Source organism: Pelodiscus sinensis, chromosome 19 (assembly GCF_052426305.1).
Source record: "Pelodiscus sinensis isolate ZL-2025 chromosome 19, ASM5242630v1, whole genome shotgun sequence".
NCBI lineage: Eukaryota > Metazoa > Chordata > Testudines > Trionychidae > Pelodiscus > Pelodiscus sinensis.
Genome location: NC_143070.1, coordinates 3590877 through 3606608, shown reverse-complemented (window position 1 = coordinate 3606608; position 15732 = coordinate 3590877). Strand labels below are relative to the sequence as shown.

At 53.0% G+C, this 15732-nt stretch overlaps 1 protein-coding gene across 1 annotated transcript; it reads left to right on the top strand.

Annotated features, from left to right (window-relative positions):
• The first annotated feature begins 6877 nt into the window (after positions 1-6877).
• LOC142823285 (uncharacterized) lies at positions 6878-15437 on the top strand. The gene is made up of 4 exons (XM_075914156.2): positions 6878-6987; positions 9317-9640; positions 11655-11753; positions 13461-15437. Exons 1-4 carry the CDS (start codon positions 6915-6917, stop codon positions 13676-13678), a joined length of 714 nt encoding a protein of 237 aa, XP_075770271.2. The 5' UTR covers positions 6878-6914; the 3' UTR covers positions 13679-15437.
• Positions 15438-15732: the final 295 nt, after the last annotated feature.

Below are 15732 nucleotides of genomic sequence, written 5' to 3'. Positions count from 1 at the left end.
AGTGAGCAGATGGCTGGCAAGTGACCAATGGGCAGCAGGGGGCGCCAGAGAGCAGTGAGCAGATGGCTGGCAAGTGACCAATGGGCAGCAGGGGGCGCAAGAGAGCAGGGAGCAGGGGGCTGATGAGTGACCAATGGCCAGCAGAGGGCGCAAGAGAGCAGGGAGCAGGTGGCTGGCAAGTGACCAATGGCCAGGAGGGGGTGCCAGAGAGCAGGGAGCAGGTGGCTGATAAGTGACCAATGGGCAGCAGGGGGCGCAAGAGAGCAGGGAGCAGATGGCTGACAAGTGACCAATGGGCAGCAGAGGGCGCAAGAGAGCAGGGAGCAGGTGGCTGATAAGTGACCAATGGGCAGCAGGGGGCGCCAGAGAGCAGGGAGCAGGTGGCTGACAAGTGACCAATGGCCAGCAGGGGGCACCAGAGAGCAGTGAGCAGTTGGCTGGCAAGTGACCAATGGGCAGCAGGGGGCACCAGAGAGCAGTGAGCAGTTGGCTGGCAAGTGACCAATGGCGAGCAGGGGACGCCAGAGAGCAGGGAGCAGGTGGCTGGCAAGTGACCAATGGGCAGCAGGGGGCGCCAGAGAGCAGGGAGCAGGTGGCTGGCAAGTGACCAATGGGCAGCAGGGAGCGCCAGAGAGCAGTGAGCAGGTGGCTGGCAAGTGACCAATGGGCAGCAGGGGGCGCCAGAGAGCAGTGAGCAGTTGGCTGGCAAGTGACCAATGGGCAGCAGGGGGCGCCAGAGAGCAGGGAGCAGGTGGCTGACAAGTGACCAATGGCGAGCAGGGGGCGCCAGGGTGCAGGTGGCTGGCAAGTGACCAATGGCCAGCAGGGGGCGCCAGAGAGCAGTGAGCAGTTGGCTGGCAAGTGACCAATGGGCAGCAGGGGGCGCCAGAGAGCAGGGAGCAGGTGGCTGGCAAATGACCAATGGCCAGCAGGGGGGGGCAGGGAGCAGGTGGCTGGCAAGTGACCAATGGCGAGCAGGGGGCGCCAGAGAGCAGCGAGCAGTGGGCTGGCAAGTGACCAATGTCCAGCAGGGGGCGCCAGGGAGCAGGTGGCTGACAAGTGACCAATGGCCAGCAGGGGACGCCACAGAGCAGGGAGCAGTCAGCTGATAAGGGACCAATGACCAGCTGGGAGCTCCAGAGATCAAGGAGCAGGCTGCTGGTGAACAACCAGTGGCCAGCAGGGGGCGCCAGAGAGCAGGAAGCTGGCGGCTGGGGAGTGACCAATGCCCAGTAAGGGGCACCAGAGAGCAGCGAGGAGGCAACTGGGGAGTGACCAATGGCCAGCAGGGGGCACTAGGGAGCAGCCAGCAGGTAGCTGGCCAGTGACCCCGGAAGGGAGTACAATTCCTCTTTACCTGCCCCCTACTCAGGCTGGGAGGTAAACTCTGCGTTTGCACCTCTGAACTCTGGGTCTTCCCTGAGCAAGGGCAACGACTAGGAGTGGGCTTCAGAGAAAGGCTGGGGATGTGGAGGGACATTTACATTGCTGGGCTTAAAAGTACCTGAAAGGAAAAGGACGCTGCCCAACTTATTTGGCGTGGGACTGTTACTCCTGGTTTTGGTTATGAACTCTGTTGGGCTGTGTCTAGACTGGCCAGTTTTTCCGGAAAAATCAGCTGCTTTTCTGGAAAAACTGGCCAGCTGTCTACACTGGCCGCTTGAATTTCCGCAAAAGCACTGACTTCCTACTGTAAGAAATCAGTGCTTCTTGCGGAAATACGATGCTGCTCCCGTTTGGGCAAAGGTCCCTTTTGGGCAAAGCTTTTGCGCAAAAGGGCCAGTGTAGACAGCTGAGATTTGTTTTCTGCAAAAAAGCCCCAATCGCGAAAATTGCGATCGGGGCTTTTGTGTGGAAAAGCGCATCTAGATTGGCACGGACGCTCTTCTGCAAAAAGTGCTTTTGCAGAAAAGCGTCCGTGCCAATCTAGATGCTCTGTTCCAAAAATGCTTTTAATGGAAAACTTTTCCGTTAAAAGCATTTCCAGAAAATCATGCCAGTCTAGACGCAGCCCTGGTGTTTTCCCGCACTAATGCCACGTTACTTCCCTCTCTTTTATTAAAACTAGCATTACCTGTCCCATTGCGCCACCAGACAGACACTCGGGCTATGTCTACACTCGCGGCTTCTTGCGCAAGAACATCTTGTGCAAGTGTTCTTGTGCAAGAACTTTTGTGCAAGAAAACGTCCACACTGCCATGTGCGAGCTGTGCTTTTGCGCAAGAGCGCCCATAGCGGTGTGGACGCTTTCTAGCACAAGAAAGCTCCGGTGGCCATTTTAGACATAGGGCTTTCTTGCACAAGAAATCCCTGTTGAGCGTCCACACTGCCCTCTTGCGCAAGAGCTCTTGCGCAAGAGGGCTTACACCTGTCAAAAAAGGAGCCCTCTCTTACCACGCTGGACTTTAAATTTACTTGCACAAGAGCAGGCAGGCAGTGTGGATGCTCTGCAGATTCTTGCGCAAGAACGACTGCAAGAAAAATGGAAGAGGGCTTTTTCCTGAGAGGGCGCGTCAAAGTTCTTACGCAAGAACACTTGGGCTGTGTCTAGACTGGCATGATTTTGCGCAAATACTTTTAACGGAAAAGTTTTTCCATTAAAAGTATTTGCGCAAGAGAGCATCTATACTGGCATGAGCCTTTGCACAAAAGAGTTGCTTTTGCGCAAAAGCATCAGTGCCAGTGTAGACGTTCTCTTGAGCAAGAAAGCTCCGATGGCCATTCTAGCCATTGGGTTTTCTTGCGCAAGAAATTAACTTGGCTGTCTACATTGGCCCTTTTGTGCAAGAATACTTGCGTAAGAGGGCTTATCCCTGAGTGGGAGCATCGGAGTATTTGCGCAAGAACCACTGATTTTGTACAGTACAAAGTCAGTGTTCTTGCGCAAATACTCGCGGCCAGTGTAGACAGGCGGCAAGATTTTGCACAAAATCTTGCCCGTCTAGACGCACCCTAACTGTCTGTGGTATATCATCTGACTTTTTGGTTTTCCTGTTTTTTTTTTTAATTTCTAAACAGCTTTCATGAGTCATTTTTATAGCTTTCTTTTAGAGCACTGCTTCTTCTTAATCTCTTTGGCATTGTTATTTCTTAAGCTTAACCAATAAACAAAAATTATTTCTCCTCTTTAAAAGGCAACAGACAAAACAAAAGTTATGATTAATCATTTTTATTGTATTTCGTTTTCTCATATGTTATGTTAAACAAAATTGAACACCCACAGGCTATGTCTACCCTGCAGGCTTCTTGTGCAAGAACTGTTTTACACAAGAGTTCTTGTGCAAAAGGTCTTCCACAAGAGAGTGTCCACACTGCCATGTGCTTTTGCGCAAGAGCGTCCATGGCACTGTGGATGGATGCTCTCGCACAAGAAAGCTCTGATGGCCATTTTAGCCATAGAGCTTTATTGCGCAAGAAATCCTTGTTGCCTGTCTACACTGCCTTCTTGTGGAAGAGCTCTTGCACAAGAGGGCTTATTCCTCATGGGGAGAGGAATAACTTTTGCGCAAGAAGCCCTGTTTTCCAATGCTTTACTGTAAATTTACTTGCACAAGAATACACGTGCAGTGTAGACGCTCTGCAGGGTTTTTGCTTAAGAACAGTTGTTCTTGAGCAAAAAGCCTGAAGTGAAGACATAGCCCCATTGTATTTTAAATGTATTGCCCGGGAAATATGACAAATCCTGCAGGTGAAGAACGGCTGTTTTAGAGCTTTGTGCTGAAAACTCTGGAGGCAGAATAAATTTTGTTATGTGCACCAGGGCCTGTGTGGATGTGCACCACCAGGAGAAACCCAAAACTTAGCTGTTGGCTCTGCTAATCAGCAGGGCAGCATTGAAATTTCTCCTCGGTGGCTGCTCAAGAGCCCAGCTTGCAGAGAACACCAGTCTCTGGCTGGCACCATTCACGGGGGCAGATGAGGTGGCCATAATGGTCTAGCTATTAAGAGTCCTGCCTGTAAATGAACCAGCCATTCTAAGAAGGCAGAGGTGTTGGGATACAAGGGAAGGAGGCAGACAGGGGCACTAGTATGTGTGGCTGCAGAGTGTGCAGGAAGGGGACTGCCCAGAAGGGTGGGTGGGGATGTGGGGGGCACCCCATTTAGCAATTAAATTTTTGGGTGGATGAGGGTCGGTCCATCTTCCAAGTGCCACCACCAGTCACCTGTGTTGCCACAGGCACATTGGCAAGAGGATTCAGACAAACCTTTCCCTAGCCAGCAGCATGGGGAGGTGTGTGTGTGTGTGGGGGGGGGGGGGGGGGGGGAATTACTGGCAGCTCCCATCTTGGCGCTGAGAGGGGAGTGCTGCCCAATGGTTAGCGCGGTGGTTTCACCCGGGGATCGGGCCCACTGATTCCAACACCGCTACGGCCAGTTTACACGCGCCTCTGTGCGGGAGCGAATTCGGTTCGGAGCAGCTGGCTCTGAGCCTAATGAGACCAGCTGGGGCTCCCGCCAGCCCTGCGGGTTCCCGCGCGTTATGCTAATCCCAGTTAGTTCGCTCCACTCTGTATTCAGAAACGTCATACACCGCCCTGCGCGGTGTCCAATCAGGGGAGAGTATGCAAATAGCAGCCAATCAGCGCCCGCCTAGCGAGGCATGGCTAAATCCCGCGTTTTGGGTTTTCTAGCTGCCTAGGGGCGCGTGGTGCCTGGCTGGGAATATGGGTCCAGAGACCCCAGGATGCTCGTGGGGGGCAGATGGGGGAGGGGGTCACCTGCAGGGGATGCTGCACAGAAGGAGTCCTTGGAGCAGGTAAGCTGCGAACTTCCCTTGTAGCAGTGCCCTGGGAGGTCCCTTTCTCTAGCCTCCCCCCAGCTTCTTAGAGAGGCTGCTCTGGGCACAAGGCGTTTCTTAGTCAGACCTGCAAGGAGAAGCAAACCTCTGCTCGGGGAAGGGGCTGAGGTCTAGTGGTTAGAGCTGCCTGGGGTATAGGGAGAATCGCCCTGGCTCTGGGCGTGGGGGGAGGCGGCTAGGGCAGGAAACAACAGCTGACTTGGGGAAAAACGTGTCTGAAAAAGGCTGCCTCAGGGGTGGTGCCAGGGGACAGATGGGGGAGCCCTCCCCTTCTGGAGTTAAAATCTGGGGGATCATGGATGTTCATGACCCAAAATCTGGGTGGGGTAGGGGAGCTGTTGCCATTCGCTCCCCCCTCCCCAAGAGTCACCCCCACCCAACCCCTTTCCTCCAAACACACTTCTTGCTCTTTGAGGCCCTTTCCAGCTGTTCCCCCGTGGCCTTGGTGTTTGGAGCCACTCTCTGCCCAGCCCTGCTGATCCAGAGTGAGCTGCGCCACCCCTGCGGATGCGCTTGCTAGCTTTGAGGATCCGACGTGGAGCCCGATGTCTTGGCCGGGCAGTGAGAGGGGGATCTGGACACACAGGGGCACCGTGCTGCCCGACCTGTTCGGCAGCACTCCGGAGGCTACCGCTGTTGTGAACTAGCCATGCTAGTCGGACACCAGGGCCGGAAGTGAATTATCGCCGTTGCAGATCCAATTTTTTTGTAGCTGTCTCGGCCTCTCTCCACACGGCCCTGCCGCCTGCATAACCGGATTCTCTGCCAGCCTGTGCGGGTGCCTGGTCCGCTCCGGATTTGTGTCTAGCTCCGGCATATTTCAGAAACTTCAGAAGGGGAGCCGAGTTAGTCTGTAACAGGAAAAACTTTAAAACCAACACATGGTTCTGGTAGCACTTTAGAGACTCACAACACGTCGATAGGATCGTGCGCTTTCGTGGGCACAGCCCACTTCTCCAGATGACTGGCTGTGCCCACGAAGGCTGGCGCTCCCATCTCCATGTTTTGTGAGTCTCTAAAGTGCTTCCAGACTTTTTGGCATAGTTCAGTCGTCCTGCCGTCTCTTCCGCCTCCGCACCGGTAGGTCGGCGCGACCGTCAGCTGGCGCCTCGCGTCAGCCAATCGGGTGGCAAGTGCATGACATGTGGCCTTTATGCTTTCCCGGGAAATTCAAGCTCCCTGTTGCAAAACATTTCCGCCAATTCTTGCCGGTGTGGCTGTCAGCCGACGGTCAGGGCAGTGAGTCCCTTTTGACCGGCTGAAGTTCTTTTAAATTGTGCTTGGTTCTGTTACAGCAACTGAAGGAGTCAGGTTAAAGCTTAAACAGTTACTATTTATTGTTACAGGGTAAACTTAGTTGTTAAATGCTACTGCTGTGTTACAGATAACACAGACACTACAAAGGACAGGACAGAAATTACACTAATAAGTCACTTACAGGTACCATGAAACCCTTTGGTTCTCTGAGCTCTTATTAAATGCATGCAAATAGACACATAGCAGGTATATATTCTCACCCCTGCGTTCCAGACTTGGCGTGGCCAGCGTCTTTCTCTCAATCCCTCGGGAAGAAGTAGGGCGAGGTTGGGCGTCCCACAGACCTCGGGAGACAATCAATACCTGCCAGCAGGTATAGATGATTGGAGCTCAAATAGGGTGGGCTGCTGAACCTCTTTTATACCCCTTGGGTCATGTAGGCTTCTTCCTGGGCTCAAGTGGCCATTAAGGAAAAATGGCTTTGAATGCCAAGTTTCCCACGAAGGGTGCAAAGCATAATTTACACCTGGGAAAATGCAGACAATGGGCACCTCTGGTATGTGATGGGCGAAGATTCCTCTCTGGGACAGTGCAGGCGTGTCAATTACTGGTACTAGCCATCAGGGCGACGGGAGGCCCCGGGTCATCAGCTAGCCCATTTACTGTCTGGTTTCTGTTTATGGTAGAGTCAGGGACAGGTAGCAAACCTGTGTTCCCAGGGCATCAAAGGCTGACTGCCTTTCTCTTGCTCTCTAGGGGGGGTAAAACAAGATGGGGCTCGTGGAAAAACAAGATGGGGTTTTGTGTCTGGCTACAGTGGCCCGGGAAAGGAAGCCCGGAGCCGCTGCATTTAGGACTCATGTGGGAACTAAAGATGTTATGGCTTTTTCTTGGGTTACTGAGGCTGAGTGCAGGCTCTGGAGAGGTGGCAGGTAAGCTGGGGGTGGAATGGGGGATGGAGGCTGGGATGGGGGGGGAGGGAAGTAAGTGATCCATGCCTCCATGTCTGCTGATAGGGAGAACCACCAGGGTCAGCTCGAGTAACGACCCCCTGCCCTCCCGGCAGTCCTCCCCCGAAGCTGTACCCCCCTCTCCAGCGGCTCCTAAGGTGACCACACCGCATGTGTGTGGGGGGTGGGCAAGTAGATAAAACAAAGCCCCACATTCCCTGTAAAATCAGGTCCCCCCGTAGCTCCCAGCTGTTTCTTCACTCCCAGAGGGCTGCTCCATGGGAAGGAGTAATGGGGGGGGGGAGGAATGTGACCCCCATATGTTCCCCCGTGTGTGGGGGGGTGGCACGTCCTTGGCCAGCCTGGGGTGCCCTGTGCTGGTGTGTAAGTGACCACAGGCTCAAATGGGGAAAGGGCTAAGTGTTGGGTTCATAAGAAATGGGGGGGGGGAATCCTTATTTCCCTATGCAGGGGGGGTGGAATTCCCCCCTCCTGGTGGGGGTGGGGGTAGCAGGTTGCTAGGGATGGCTGGAGGGGACTGGATGGAGAGGGGGTCTCCCTCTTGCTGTGGGGGAGGTAGGGAGTAGAGGGGTGTGTGTGTGGAGGATGGAGATTTTTGAGGGGGAGTGACAGGGAGTTAGAGGCCTGGAGGGGGGTGTCCCCTTCCCCCCCCAAACACAGAGGCTGTGTCTAGACTGGCCAGTTATTCCGGAAAATCAGCCGCTTTTGCGGAAAAACTTGCCAGCTGTCTACACTGGCCGCTTGAATTTCCACAGGAACACTGACGATCTCATGGAAGATTGTCAGTGTTCTTGCGGAAATACTATGCTGCTCCCGTTCGGGCAAAAGGGCCAGTGTAGACAGCTCAGATTTGTTTTGCGCAAAAAAGCCCTGATTGCGAAAATGGCGATCGGGGCTTTTTTGCGGAAAAGCGCGTCTAGATTGGCACGGACGCTTTTTCGCAAAACGTGCTTTTGCAGAAAAGCGTCTGTGCCAATTGAGACGCTCTGTTCCGAAACTGCTTTTAACGGAAAACGTTTCCGTTAAACGCCTTTCCGGAAAATCATGCCAATCTAGACGCAGCTAGACTGTTACAGGGCCAGAACATAAGGAACTGGGTCTGCACAGGAGTCGGCTGGGGGGCGGGTGGGCCAGCAAGAAATGATCTGCAGGCTGGCAGGGCTACCCACAGTCTTGGGGATGGTAGGGGTGTGAGAGTGAGTGACTCGAGGGTAAAGAATGTGTGTGGGGGCAGATCCAAAGCCCTGGTTGGGGCATGGAGGCGGGAAAGGGGTGGTATCAGGTACGGGGAGGGGTAAGATACGTTGGTGTCTCTTAGCCATATTGACCCTTGCCTCTTGCCAGACTTTTTCTTCAGTGCTGAGCTGCGTGGGGGATCTTTGAAGTGTTGCCCAGGCACGGTACGGAGCCATGTTCCTTCTAATCTTTCCCACCCAATGTGCGGAATACATTTTGTTGCATGCAAGGAGGCACGTGTGAATATGCACCACATGTAGACACACAAACCTAGCTGTGAGGGGGGGCTTTGGAATCTCTCCTGGGGGGCTGCACACACCCACAGCTGCCAGGGCACGCTGCTCCTGAGTCTTCTCTCTGTGGCAACATGATTGCATGAGGCAGGAATCAGGATCTGCCACTTTGGTCCTTAATTATCATTGGGTGGGGCTGCATTGGGATCTCTTTGTCAGCGCTCTAGCCATAACAGGGCATGTCTCGCAGCAGACCCGCCCTCCCCTTGCCCAGCTCCTAGAGGAAGGGATGAGAATAATTGCCCCGCTATTTTCATCCTGGGTTCACTGTACGCAGCTCTGCTGGTGCCCTAGAGTTCTCCTGGGCTCAGCTAAACCCAGACCTCACTGGGATCACCCCTCCCCCCAGCTTTTGCCAAATCCCCTTAACTCTGCCCCATGTTCCCGCTACGAGCCATGCCCAGGCTCTGCCCCCTTCTGCTCTGCTGCTGCCCCTCTGTCCTGATCTTTAGTCCCCGCTTCTTCCTGCAAGCTCTGGGCTCCCAACCCCTCGGAGCCCTGCTGATGCCTCTCAGCCCTGCCCCACAGCCCCTACATCTGTTCCAGCCCAGAGCTGCCCCCCACGACTCTGCTCAGTCCCGACCTGGAGCTCTCTGCCCACCCCTTTCTGTTGTCCCTGCCCTGCGCTATCTCCCCTGCACCCAGCTTTGGTGCTGCTCCCCAGTCCGGAGCTGCGGCTCCCCGTCTTTCCAGATGAAGCCATCTGCTGCCACAAGAGCCTTTTAGGAACCACTTGTCGCTCATTCCCCTTTTCCTTCTAGGGCCTGGAGCTTGTCCCCTCTACGACCTGTCGGTGCCGGAAGGCTCCTCGGAGCACCTTGAAATTAACATAACCGAGAAATTACCTGTTCTGTGTAAGATGCAAAGCGCTGTCGCAGCCACAGACGGCTCTAGCTGCACACCCCTCATGGTGCTAGCCAACAAAGAAGCCCCGGGGTACTTCAACAGCACGTTCGAGGGGCGCATGAATCTAACCACCCATGGTGTTACAGTGAAGAAGGCAGAGAAATGGCTGGCCGGCCAGTACCGAGTCGATACATCCCTTCATGAAACCTGCCTGGCTCGTATCAACCTGACAGTGCCGGGTAAGTGTCCAAGGTGACTTGCCTCAAAGCTTATGACCAGCGGGATTCCAGTCCCACGCAGAACTAGCCACTTGACCACAGACCGTTTGTGTAACGACAGTCAAGTCACTTAGCCCTACATATGTGTGGGAGTGGCATCTCATAAGGCTGTCAATCGCAGTGAACTCACCTGATTAACTAAAAAGATTAATGATGATTAATCGCAGCCTTGATTCACTGCTAAACAATAAAATACCAATTGAAATGTATTAAATATTTTTGGATTTAAAACAAACAAAAGGAAGTTTTCTTCACACAGTAAACAGTTAACTTGTGGAACTGCTTGCTGGGGGATGCTGAGACCAGGACTTGAGCAAGATTCAAAAAAGACCTAGATACATTTTATGGGGGTTCGGTCCACCAATGGCTACTAGCCAGGATGGGTAGGAATGGTGTTCCTAACCTCTGTTTGTAAGGAGAGGGATCAGTTGATGATTGTTTTTGTACATTTTTGCAATGGCACAGAATTCAAAGTGTACAGCGCTCCCTTTATATTGTTATGGCACGTATTTGCACTGAAAAAAAGAGAAATCGTGTTTCTCAGTTTACCTCATCCACACAGTGTAATAAAATGTGTTTCTTTAGCATGAAAGTGCAACTTACAGTTTTTTCCTTTTCCTTCCCTTTTAAAAAAGACACTCATGGCTGCTTTTCATTTATTTAAAAAAAAAGTTACTTTAGAGACCCAAGTAACTCCGGGTACTTCTGCTAGCGTTTAAGATAAATCGATACAAAGTAAACACCGTGCACTTTTTATTTTGTGACTGGGAGATTCCTCATGATTTTCTTTTAATCGCTAGACAGCCCTCATGAGCAATTCCCAGGGATGTCACTGGGAGCTGCCCTTCTAGCCTAGAAGTCCCTGAGATCCTTGTAGGCAGCTGGGAGACTTTCTTGGAGGCAGATTGGTCCGGCGGGTGTGGTGCTGGATTGGGATTTGGAAGCCTGGCCTGATTTCACAGCTCCTCCTGAGGGGATCTGAGACAAGTTCCCGCCCATCCATACAGCGAGAGGGTGAAACTGACCTCCTCTGTCAAACACTTGGACAGCGATGGGTGATGAGGACTGTGTACTTGCACAGAGCTCCCTCGGTGTCTCCTTTCTCTTCGGGAGGAAAGATGGCCTTCTGTTTGGTTCGCTTGGTTGGGCCTCAGGAGACCTAGCATCCATTTCTAGCTCTGCCACAGACTGTGTGTGTGACCTTGTCCCAGTCACTTAGCCCTGGATTGGAGAAGATAGCTAGGAACTGCTGCATGCAATGACACAGCCCAAAACTGATTTCGGGGGCCTGTCTCTCTTTCTGAAGGCCTTTGGAGTCATTTCCCATTCAGCTTTTCCACTTGCTGCCCCAGCTCTGCTCCTGGCCGCAGCTGGGCTCCCAGACGCCAGCCCGTCTCCTGCTTGGCTCCCAGCTGGTCCCCACTCACACCTGCCGGAGCTCCGCTGCTGAACCACAGATGTAGCTAGGCCAGAGAGTCCCAGACCAGAGGGGTTATGTCTCTTCCAGCTTAACAAGCCTCTAATGGGCTGGCAGATTCCACTGTCTCTCAAGCAAGCCCCCTGCTTCCCGTTAGATTGGAATCGCCGAATTCCCTTTGGTGCGTCTCCTCCTGCGATCGGGGCTGGCTTAGCCCTGAACCTGTCCAGTTTAACAGCCGGCTGCCCTGATACAGGCCTTCCCCATCCCAGGGAAATGTTGGGAGGATGAAGACCCTAAGAGGGCTGGGAGGTGCATGGTGCCACTTCTCGCGAGACGGAGTGGTTTGTGTTTCACATCGCTGAGCAGTTTTAAAATCCAGACTGGCCGACTTTCAAAAAAAATCCATCAAAATACAACGTTCTAGCTCGCCCATCAGATACGGGCTGGACGCGGGAATCCTTGGGTGAGGTTCTCCTGCCTGGGTTATACAGGCGCCAGGTCAGACCCGCCGATCTAATGGTGCCTTTTAATCTGTGACCTTCTGTTTGCCTGCAGATCCTGTTTCGGAGCTCCCTGCTGCCAGAGACGAGATGGTCAATCTGACTGGAGAGGGAAGTAGCAACGGGACACTTACCAACAGCTCTGCAGCGCGGGGTAGGTGTTCATGACCCGGATCCGTTCTCAGGACCCTGTGGGATGGCACCACAGCGTGTTAGTGCCTGGTCCTTTTCCCTGCAGAGCGCCTGTGTTTTCCCCCAGTGAGTGCTAGCGACTCAGCACCGAGGGGCCGTTGGCTGCAGCCCCGAGACGCCCTTTTGTTTTGTCACCTTTGAGGGGAGACATGGGGGGGTTTGTTTGATCCCCACGGTGGAACGGGTGGTCAAGTGCCCCCCCTGGAGCACGGGGTTGGTTCTGCCCCCGGAAGGGGTGTGGCCTCAAGCAGAGGAGGCGGGGCTCAGGGGGCAGCCAGCCCTCTGCCACGCCCGGGCGTGCACTCTAGCAGCAATTCCGAGGGACCTGGGGCAACTGAGAATTGACGATTCCCCGTTATTCGGCTCTGGGGAGGCCACGCCTGGAGTCTTGCGTCCAGTTCTGGCCCCCCCGCTTCAGAAGGGGTGTGGGCACATTGGAGAGGGTCTAGTGGAGGACGACAAAATGAGGAGGGGGCTGGAGCACGTGCCCTACGAAGGGCGGCCGTATGACAAAGCACCCCTGCTCCCCACACCGCCTGTCCCAGCCCCGCTCCCCGGCAGGCGCTTGTGGGCTGGCTGCGAGGCTCTCGCGGGCCAGAGATGTCCCCATGGACTGTTGAGAGCCCACCTGAGCTCTAACCACTAGGAGCTGCCATCTTGGTCCTTCTCCAAAAGGGCCTGAGCTGAGCCTAGTCACGTCACGTCAGGACAAATCACGAGTAGAGGGAGGCGCCTCATCACGGCTTCCTCCTCGGCTTTCCCAAACGCCTGCCTTGGGCAGCTCCCACCTCGCATGCTAGCTCCCGCGAACCTCTTTTCTTGGGGGTTGCATGGGGAGCCAGGGTGCTGCGCTCTGAGGTGGCCGGGCGCCACAATACTCAGCTTCCCTCCCCCTTTGGCTCCTGCCCCGGGGACTTAGTGTTCAAACTTTTCCCTCATCCACCGAGGCTGAGCAAACCCCAGGAAAAGTCAAGAGTTTCCCCTCATCACAGGACTCCGGGAGCTGGGGCTTTAAGGAAAGCACCGAATATCACAAGAGGCTGCCACACGGGGGTCCCCTGGCTCTCGTTGGAATGACTCTCATGCTCCTGTGTTACTTGACTTGAGTGAAGGGCGAAGACCCCACCGTGCTAGGAGATGTACAAATGCAGATTTTTTTTGTCCCCCAAGCTAGGTTGTGATCCTCAGTCAGGCTCACTTTAAAATACTTATCTGCCCCCACTCCTATCATGTTAGCATCTGCCTGTCTCCCATGCAACCCCCCAGCATCCCCTGGGATAGGGCCGAGTGACTATCCACCATGCACGGCCGGGGAATTGAGGTTGGGAGCAAAGTTCCTTGTGAACTGGGGCCTTGGGCGGCCACTCAGGAGAGATTTCAATGCTGCCTGGTTGACTAGCAGAGCGCCTTCAGCTAAGTTTGTGAGTCTGTAGGTGGTGCACATCCGCACATGCCCTGGTGCCCATAAAATTTATTCTGCACATGGATAGAGAAAAATCTGCCCAAGGGTGGAAAGATGAGAGGGAACATTGGTTGGGATGAGGACTTACTAATAGAGCAGAGAACTGAACCCTGCTCTCTGAAGTCCCTGGCGAGGGGGCACATATCTGACCATCCGCCTGCTCCTATGTGCATCTAACCTAAGTTTTCTCCTGGGTTTACTTTCCAGAGCCAAGGAGCCGCTATGGCTTGTGGGCCTCGCTGGTGCTGTTGCTCTTATTGCTGCTGTATCTTATGTACACTAGAAATGTAGGGGGAGCAGGGGCAGAAACCCAGCGCTGTTGTGAAGAGGAAGGGAGCTTGAACCCAGCTGGTGTCATGGAGCAGGAACCCAATGGAGAGGCTCCCAAAGACATCCCGTTGAATGAGGAGGCAACAAAGCCCTGAGGACTAATTTGGCTGCCCCAAAGCCAAGGGACCCCCCTGAAGATTTGAACCCCTGGATTTCATACTTCGCGTCTACTTCAAGTCGATGTTTTTGCTGTGGGGGTTGTGATACTTTGCAGCACCTGGCGAGAGGCTGGCGGAAAAGTCCCGGAAAGGGAGGGTTGCCCGATAGTTTCACCAAAAATACCGAATACGGCAGGCCAAAAATTGGCTTAGGGGGAAAAAAAATGGGGACGAAACTTGTTGAGCGAAAAACTGGCTCGGCTCCTTTAAATTCCATCACACTTCCCCCCCGCCCCTCATTCCCTCACCCCAACCAGATGTGGCGGGGAAAGATGGTCCCAGGTGGCCTTCTGTGTCCGGAATACATGCCCAGTGTTTGCTGGGCCTTTTTACCGGAAAGAAGGCGCAAATACTGGCCACCTTACGGAAAAGATTTACAAATTCTGTGAAACGAACAGCTCCCAAGTGTTATAACGAAGGTGTATCGAGTGTATCAGGACACTCTGGTTTGCATAAGTTAGTCATTTAGCTTTAAGATGAAGGCTCTAATTCAGTGCACAATAATGAGTTTACTTTTAGAAAAGCACTGATGATTTTACATGAGATCGTCAGTGCTTTTCCGGAAATTCAAGCGGCCAGTGTAGACAGCTGGCAAGTTATTCCGGAAAAGCGGCTGTTTTTCTGGAATAACTGGCCAGTGTAGACACAGCCTTGGTGTTTATAGACTCAGCTTTCCCTTGATATATTTTTTTATCCTCAACCTTTTCTTGTCCCATCCCTGCCTCCCAATATTCCCTTCTTCTACCCCCTTCCCTTCTCTGCTATTTATTTTGGTCCTAGGCATACAGCAATACGGTCATCTGAAGAAGTGGGCTGTACCCACGAAAGCTCATGATCCTAGCTACATGTTTTGTTAGTCTATAAAGTGCTACTAAGCTATTGGTATTTTCAGTTTACCTGTCCAGACTGGCATGATTTTCCGCAAATGCTTTTAACGGAAAAGTTTTTCCATTAAAAGCATTTGCAGAAAAGAGCGTCTAGATTGGCACAGATGCTTTACCACAAAATCACTTTGTGCCACTCTTTCTTGTGCAAAACCGTGTCTAGCCCCGATTGCCATTTTCGCCATGGGGGCTTTTTTTTGCGCAAAACAGTTTTTTACCTGTCTACGCTGGCCCTTTTGCGCAAATACATTTCCAGAAAAGGGCTTTTGCCCGAACAGGAACGTCAAAGCATTTGCGCAAGAAGCACTGATTTCGGACAGTAGAACGTCAGAGCGTTTGCGCAAAATCAAGCAGCCAGTGTAGACAGCTGGCAAGTTTTTGTGCAAAACTTGCCAGTCTAGACGCAGCCAGGCCTGTGTATAACACCCACAAGCTGAGACAGGAGCCGGTGGAGGGTTTTGTGGAAAAGCAGAGTCTGTGAGGAAAGAACAGAGCAGCCCAAATTGATCTTTCTCGCTGTTATTTAAGAGTGTCTGGGTCTGTCTGTCAGTGACGTTGGCTGCCTGCTGGCCAGGGGACAGTAAATGTTAGTCTTAAGTTAATGTATTTTAATTTGTGAATATGATCACAGTTTTTCAGATGTGTATATACAAGTTTTATATGTCACAGTGTAGGAAGGATGGGGTTAAATTGTCTCCCTGGCACTCGGGGCCTGTGTGTACAGAGGATCTCCGTGCATGTTATATAACTCCTGTATTTTCTGCGTATGTTAATATCCTATGTCATTTTTTTAAATGATGTTGATTATCTCCTTTCAGTTGTCATGGACTGTGTTATATTTTCCTTTGTTCTATAAAAGCCTTTCTTGCTTTATGAAATACTTTGTAACCACCTTTTCCGGGGCCTGCAGGACAAGCTGCTCAACGGGTGCCCACAGGGCTCTGCAGTGGGAGATGGGGATGTTAAGGACTAGTCGACTATCCGCTAAGCAAATGCTTCTTCGATAGTCGGTCACCTCGTCAATTTCCTCCCCACCCCTGTTGCTGCCTCTATCCGATAAAGATAACAAAGGGGAGAGGGGCAATTCAAAGTGGCAGGGGGGAATCA

Excerpts from the sequence above, each read along its gene's own strand:
- LOC142823285 (XM_075914156.2), top strand. The coding sequence starts at position 6,915 with ATGTGGGAACTAAAGATGTTATGGCTTTTTCTTGGGTTACTGAGGCTG. Across the intron at positions 6,988-9,316 it reads AGGCTCTGGAGAGGTGGCAG|GGCCTGGAGCTTGTCCCCTC; the intron begins GTAAGCTGGGGG and ends TTTTCCTTCTAG. Across the intron at positions 9,641-11,654 it reads TATCAACCTGACAGTGCCGG|ATCCTGTTTCGGAGCTCCCT; the intron begins GTAAGTGTCCAA and ends GTTTGCCTGCAG.